Source organism: Chrysochloris asiatica, unplaced genomic scaffold, assembly GCF_000296735.1.
Source record: "Chrysochloris asiatica unplaced genomic scaffold, ChrAsi1.0 scaffold00318, whole genome shotgun sequence".
Lineage (NCBI taxonomy): Eukaryota > Metazoa > Chordata > Mammalia > Afrosoricida > Chrysochloridae > Chrysochloris > Chrysochloris asiatica.
The window spans coordinates 2,229,594-2,237,581 of record NW_006408836.1 but is presented as its reverse complement, the minus strand read 5'-3'; the positions used below and the strand labels follow the sequence as shown (position 1 = coordinate 2,237,581).

Here is a 7,988-nt window from a genome sequence, read left to right as displayed (position 1 = left end):
CAGGGTTTCCGAGGGTGTAAATCTTTACGGGAGTAGAAAGCCTCATCTTTCTCCCGCGGAGCGGCTGATAGTTTCGAACCGCTGACCTTAAGGTTCACAGTCCGATTCGTAACCACTACGCTACCAGAGCTCCATACATATAGATGTCATTAATTTGTCATTCCTTATCAGTGTCTTAATTAGCTGAAAAATATCCAAAAATAAAAGCAAAATGAACTAGAAAGCATGTGTTACTATGAACCTGTAGATCAGAAACTTGAGGAGGAACTTACGTTCGTTCGTTAGTTCTAAAAAGTTAGTGTAAAAGTATATATGGTCATTTATGATTTATAGTCTCTGGTATGGCACTGTAGGATAAGCACTGGACGGCTAACCATAAGGTTGGTGGTTCTACCCCACCAGCTGCTCCTTGGAAACTTTATACAGGGTCGCTATGAGTTAGAACTGATTGTTGGTGGTGAAAAGTACTGTCCTTGTAGTTCAAACGGACCTTGTGATCCAGCGCTTTATTCTAGAGCACTACACCAGGATTCCTTGAACTGAGTAGATGGCATGTAACAACAACAATGTTGCTTTTTAATTGTTTAATGTGACTTTTATCTTCTCTTCAGTGTTAGGTTACTTGGGCAGAGATAGTATCATATGTTTCTTGTGTATTCTTCAGTGATTAACACAATACTGGGGACACACCAAGCACTTAATAAATGCTTACTGAATGAAATGAGGTCACAAGGGTCATTTGAAAGGAAGCTTCTGTCAAAAGAAAATACAACGATGAGAATAAGAGTGGAAGGAAAGCTTGAAAAAGGGATGATGTGATAGAAATGTTTTAGTAGGGTCTTTGCTTTGAGGCTATTATTTTGGGGGGTTAATATAAAGAATCAAAATCCTTACCATCCTTCATCATCTTCTACTTCTGCTTCAGAAATGTCATTTTCAGGAGTTTCAGCAATTGCTTGAGTGAGTTTAGATTTAAACTGGTTCAGCAGTGCAAGGGTCTGAAATAAAAATTAGACTGCTAAATTTTATGATAAAGATTTAATTTTCACTGAAATACTTACATTGATTAGAAGAGAAAATATTCTACCAGAATGTAAACTACTTAGAAACAAGTCTCATTTTGAAAGAAAGCAACAAAAATGCCTTCAAGCTACAACAGTAATATTCAAGTCTTGACATGGCCTGTTTGGATCTGGACTAAAATTTTTCCTTAGATAGAGGTGAGCATTTTCAGAATTAGGGAACATACATTTACTTATATTGTTACTGTTGTTAAGTGCTGTTGAGTAGGTTCTGACTCATAGGGACCCTGCATAGGGTTTTCAAGGAGTGGCTGGTGGGTTTGAACCATCGACTTTTCAGTGAGTAGTCCTCTGTTCATCCTATAGTGCCACAACAGGACTCCTTTGTTTATATAGAAGATGCTTACATTTTAAGATGCATACTATATATATATATATTTTAAAGGTTTTTATTATAGATTGAGTGAAAGTTTACAGGGCAGATCATCATTTTTACATTCAACAAATCATACACCTTGTTTTATTACAATGATAATAATCCCTTCCATGTACCATTAGTTAACAGTATTTCTCTCTATTCACTTTAGCTTTTTTTTTAAACACTCAGGCATACGTAATAATTTACACCACCAAAGGGCACATTCTGCAAGTATGCCTCCTGGCCGCCATCTCTTAGTTCCTCTCTTCCCATGAAGCTAGAGTCCTCAGCTGCTCCCTCTCTCCATGTCCCCATCTCTGCCTCCATCTCTGATATCACTGCTTCTCTGGATAAGCACATTCCACTTGTGCTCTTCTCCCTTGATGGTCCTAGGGTCCTTTGTTTCAGGACTGTAAGATTAACTACTCTCCCGTTTTTGATATAAAACTTCTACTTTTACAATTAGTCATGCTAACAATTACTCACAATTGAATCATAAGAATCTTATCCCCATCTCTTTTAACCAGACCCATCTAGTCAAGATGAACACTATTCAGTGGGGACTCTTTCTTCCCCACATACTCTTAAAAATAAATTCCCCCTGAAAAGTTGTAAGCCAGTCACTTTGTGCCTTTATTGCCCCCTCATTTTAGGTAGCCAGTGTCTGAGTTGCCCCTCCCTATCTACCTTGTGTACAGAGGGGATAGCATTGATACTTGATGTGAAGACTCCTTCCCTCTCTGTTGGTATTTAGACTTACTAACTCCCTCCATGAGTATAAGTCAAGTTCAGCAAATTCTAGCAATTTACCCTCTTTTCCTTTATCAAAAATTGTTTTGTTCTTTTTTTTAAATTTCCTCAAGTCGAGTTTGGATTATCAAGCCATCAAGGCTAGGTCAAATGGGTACTATCTGCAATTTTGGGTGTTCTTGTGCTCCTCCTCTCATTTCACATTAGCTGATGCTTCACTCTCAGCTATAGCCCTCTGTGGCTATGTCCTTGACCATAGGCTCAGGTGTCCCCAGGTATCACCACATTTTGGACCCACCAGCCCTTTCCTCTTCTCTCTCTCATTTCCAGGTCAATGGGAGTCTGTGGAACATGGTTGAACTCAGCCCATTTCTTCATTGCTTCTTTTCCCCCTCTTCCACTCACCAGTAGACCAATGTGGGCGTCAGCAAGCTTACATGGATGCATGCTTTTAAATAGTTAAATTTGAAAGCTCCTCAAGATACAGAGTCATTAAATAAGAGATGTGAAATGAAAACCAAAAAATAGTATTAATTCCATTTACTCTATTGCCCTCCTCCTCCCACAAAATACATATATAAAAATAATGTTGGGAAAGGTAGAATGAATGAACACACTGACTGTTAGAAGATGGGTAAACTGGAATGATATATTTAGAAAACTTTCTAACAATATATATCAAAATCTTTAACATGATTATAGCCTCTAATTCAATAATTCCAATCCCAGAAATATATAGAAAATTGAAACATGATGAATAGCACCAAAATACTGTCAGATATAGTACTGGAAAATGAGCCCCTCTGGTTGGAAGGCATTCAACATATAACAGGGGAAGAGCTGCCTCCTTAAAGTGAGGTGACCATGATTAAGTGAATGGAGTAAAGCCCTCAGGACAATTGTTTGCTGATGGGGCACAATTCAAAATGACTAGAAATAGCTGTAAACATCCAATAATAATCAAAACATGGAATGTACAAAGTACGAATCTAGAGAAACTGGAAATTTTCAGAAATGAAATGAAATGCATAAACATCGATATTGTTTGTTGTTGTTGAGTGCTGTTGAGTTGGTGCTAACCCACACAGACCCTGTATAAGGTTTCCAAGGAGCAGCTGGTAAGCTTGAATCACCAACTTTGCAGTTCTAACGACTCTACAGTCCGGTGCATTAACCCACAGTGCCACACCAGGACTCCATCCTAGGCATTAGTGAGCTGAAATGGACTAGTATGGGCTGTTTTGAATCTGACAGTGACATGGTTTACTATGTCAGATATGACAAATTGAAGATGAATGGTGTTGTATTATCATAAAAGAACATATTAAGATTTGTCTTAAGGCATAATGCTGTCTGTGATAGGATAATGTCCACATGGCTACAAAGAAGATGAGTTAATACCACTATTACTCAAATTTATACACCAACCACTACAGCCAGTGATGATGAAATTGAAAAATTCTACCAATTTCTTCAATCTGAAATTGATCAAACATGCAATCAGGATGTATTGATAATCACTGGCGATTGGAATGTAAAGGTTGGAAACAAAGAGGAAAGATCAGTAGATGGAAAATATGGCCTTGGTGACAGAAATGAAGCTAGAGATTGCAAGTTAGGATTTTGCAAGACTAATGACTTCTTCATGGCAAATGCCTTTTTAAAACAATCTTATCAGATGACTATACACCACAGGAACATCACCAGATGGAGTACACAGAAATCAAATTTACTACATCTGTGGCAAGAGACAGTGGATAAGCTCAATATCATCACCCAAAACAAGACCAGAGACAGACTGTGGAAGAGATTATTACTTGCTCATATGCAAATTCATGTTGAAGCCGAAGAAAATGAAAACAAGTTCATGAGAGCTAAAATATGACCTTGTACACATCTCACCTGAATTTATGGATCCTCTCAAGACCATATATGATACATTAAACACTATAGATGGAAAACCAGAGGAGTTGTGTGATGACATCAAGAACATCATACAGGAAGAAAGCAAAAGGTCATTGAGAAGACAAGAAAGAAGGAAAAGACCAAAACTGATGTCAAAAGAGACTCTGAAACATGCTCTCCAGCATAGAGATACAAAAGCAAATAGAAAAAATGAGAAGGCAAAACAGCTGAATAGAAAATTTAACAGGTCAGTTCGAGAACAAAAAGTCAAATACTATAACAAAATGTGCAAATACTTGAGTTAGAAAACCAAAAGGAAAGAATATACTCAGCATTTCTCAAGCTGAGGAAACTGAAAAAAATTCAAGCCTTGACTTGAAATATTGAAGGATTCTATGGACAAAATATTGAATGATGCAGAAAGCATCAAAAGAAGAAGGAAAAGGAATACACAGAGTCACTGTACCAAAAAAAAAAAAAAAAAGGTAGATGTTGAACCATTTCAAGAGGTAACATATGATCAAGAGCCAGTGGTATTGAAGGAGGAAGTCCAAGGTGCACCGAAGGCACTGCAAAGAACAGGCACCAGGAATTGATGGAATACAAATCAAAATCTCTCAACAAACTGATTCAGTACTGAAGGCACTCACCTATCTATGCCAAGAAATTTGGAAGACAGCTACATGGCCAACTGACTGGAAGAGATCCATATTTGTGTCCATTCCAAAAAGAAGTAAACCAATGGAATGCAGAAATCATTGGACAGTATCATTAATATTGCATGCAAGCAAAATTTCTCCAAAGATAATACAAAAATGACTGCAACCATAAACTGACAGAGAACTTCCAGAGGTTCAAGTTGGATTCAGAGAGGATGTGGAATGAGGGATATATCATTGATGATGTCAGATGGATCTTGGCTGAAAGCAGAAAATACCAGAAAAATGTTTATCTGTGCTTTATTGACCATGCAAAAGCTTTCCACTGTGTGGATTATGACAAGCTATGGACACCATAAGGGAGAATGAGTATTCCAGAACACTTAGTTGTGCTCAGGAGGAACCTGTAACATACTCCAAGAAGCAGTTGTTCAAATAGAATAAGGGAACACGGAATGGTTTAAAATTAGGGAAGTTGTGCATTAGAGTTGTATTCTTTCACTGTACTTATTCAATCTGTATGCTGAACAAATAATCTGAGTACCTGAATTATATGAGGAAATACATGGCATCAGGATTGGAGGAAGACTCATTAATAACCTACAATATGCACATGGTACAAGTTTGCTTGCTGATGAAGATTAATGACCTCTGTAAAGTGTTCATGAGCAGTCAGTTTGGGGACTAAGGTGTGCCTCATCCAAGCCATAGTATTTCCAATAACCTCATATGCATGTGAAGTTGGACAGTGAATAAGGAAGACTGTAGAAGAATTGATGCATTTGACTCAATGTGTTGGAGGAGAATATTAAAAGTACCACAGGCTGCCAAAAGAACAAACCAATCTGTGTTGGAAGAAGTACAGTGAGACTGCTCCTTGGAAGCCAGGATGACAGACTTTGTCTCTCATACATCGGACACATTATCAGGAGGGATCATTCCCTGGAGAAGGAAAACATGATTGGCATAGTGGAGGGTGGGAGAAAAAGAAGAAGACCCCAAAGAAGATGGAATGACATCGTGAAATCAGCAATGGTCTCAAACGTAGTAACGTTTGTGAGGTTTGCACAGGACCCGGTAGTGTTTTGCTCTGTTGTGCAAGTGGTCGTTATAAATCAGTGCCGACTCAATGGCACCTAAAAACAGCAACAGAAATATAAAAAAACCTGAATAACAGAAAATGATTTATGCACAAGGTGATCACTGCAGCATTATTTATACATGTGGAAAACTAGAAACATGTTATTGTTGTTGTTGTTAAGTGCCATTGAGTTGTTTCCAACCCATTGTGACCCTATATAGGGTTTTCAAGGAGCAGCAGGTGAGCTTGAACCACCAGACTTGTGGTTCAAACTGACTCTGCAGTCCAGAGCATTAATCCACAGCACCACAGCAGACTGCAGAAATATGGTAAATGGTTGTTAATAAGGATATAGGAAGATTTACAAAAAAGAATGAACAGATTACTAAACTGCTACTAAAATGATATACATATTGATGAGTAAAAGAAAGTATAAATATCATGTTGATTATGTTTAAAAGAGAAAAAGAACAGTCTGAGAAATTCTTGTTTAGCCCCCATGCTCTTTGTGGGGAAGAAGCAAATACTTCTAATGCTTAATTATATGGTCTTTGATTATATCTTAAAGATTTACTAAGGAAAATGAGCAGATAACAAAACATTACAGAATGTTTTTCTTCTTGGCAATTTTAAAGAGCATTATTATGACATGGAGTCCTAGTGTGATGCTATAGAATAAGCACTTGGCCATAGGTTGGTTTGAACCATATGGTTGGTGGTTCAAACTCATCAGCCACTCCTTGGAAACCCTATACAGGATTGCTGTGAGTTGGAACGAATCCAATGGCACTTAGCAACAATTGTGAAATCGAATAAAATGCTATGGGTTTAAACAAACTACAATGCAGTACTAAAATATACACATTTCATAAAGAAAAAGAAGTATGATAGTTCAACATGTAAACAGCCAGTATAATCAGGAGTCACTACAATTGGTGTCCTGGTGTGGTGCTGCAAAATAAGCACTGGACTGCTAATCATGGTTCAAACTCACCAGCCACTACTCAGAAACCCTATATAGTGTCTCTATGAGTCAAAACGGACTCAACAGCACTTAACAATAACAACAATAACTTGCCAAAATATGACCTTGAATATATCCCAACTGAATTTTTTAAATGTCTCAAGTACAGATTTGATGCATTAGACACTAAAGACCAGAAGAGCTGAACATCATACAGGAAGAAGGCAAAATGTCATTAAAAAGACTGGATAGAAAGAAAAGACCAAAACGGATGTCAGAAGAGACGATGAAACTTGCTCCCCAGCATCGATATGTTAAAGCAAATGGAAGAAATGTGGATGTAAAAGAGCTGAAAAATTTCAAAGGGCAGCTCAAGAAGACAAAGTCAAGTATTATACTGAAATGTGCAAAGATCTGGAGTTGGAAAACCAAAAGGGAAGAATACACTTAGCATGTCTCAAGCTTGAAAGAAGTGAAAAATAAAAATTTAAACCTTGACTTGCGATATTGAAGGATTCCATTGGCAAAATATTGAATGATGCAGAAAGCATAAAAATAAGATGGAAGGCATACACAGAATCACTGTACAAAAAAGAAATGTACAACCATTTCAAGACATAGCATATGATTAAGAACTGATGGTACTAAAGGAACAAGTCTAAACTGCACTGAAGATATTGTCAAAAAACAAGGCTCTAGGAATTGAAAGAATTCAAGCTGAAATCTTCCAACAAACTGATACAGCACTGCTCATTAAGCTAGCTACTTGGCCAACCGATTAGAAGAGTTCTATATATCTTCCTATACCAAAGAGGTGACCTACTGAAATGCGCAAATCATTAATGCCATATGCAAGTAACATTTTGCTGAAGATCATTTAAAATCAGCTTTAAATCAGTACACACATACAGGGAACTGCCTGATTCAGTAGAGAATGTGGAAATAGGGATATCACTGCTGATGTCAGATGGATCTTGGCTAAATGCAGAAAATACCAAAAAGATGTTTACTTGTGCTTTATTGACTATGCATTGCTGGGGACAGCGTACGCAGACCCTGGGTTGATCAGTGGCAGCCCCATTAAACCACCTCTGAATATAATCAGTTTAACCCAGATGCTCTCCTTCCTCCTGAAAGTATATAGGAATATTAAGAACAATGTAGCATTTTAGGTATAGATAAATGAAGC

At 37.5% G+C, this 7,988-nt stretch overlaps 1 protein-coding gene across 1 annotated transcript in view; it reads right to left on the bottom strand.

The window, feature by feature from the left end:
• LOC102815309 (peptidyl-prolyl cis-trans isomerase CWC27 homolog) overlaps window positions 1-7,988 on the bottom strand; it is a 381,669-nt gene that overhangs the window by 43,685 nt on the left and 329,996 nt on the right. The window contains exon 13 of the mRNA XM_006875295.1: window positions 895-998. Within this exon, the coding sequence (XP_006875357.1) occupies window positions 895-998 (104 nt within the window). The remainder of the gene's footprint in view (window positions 1-894; window positions 999-7,988) is intronic.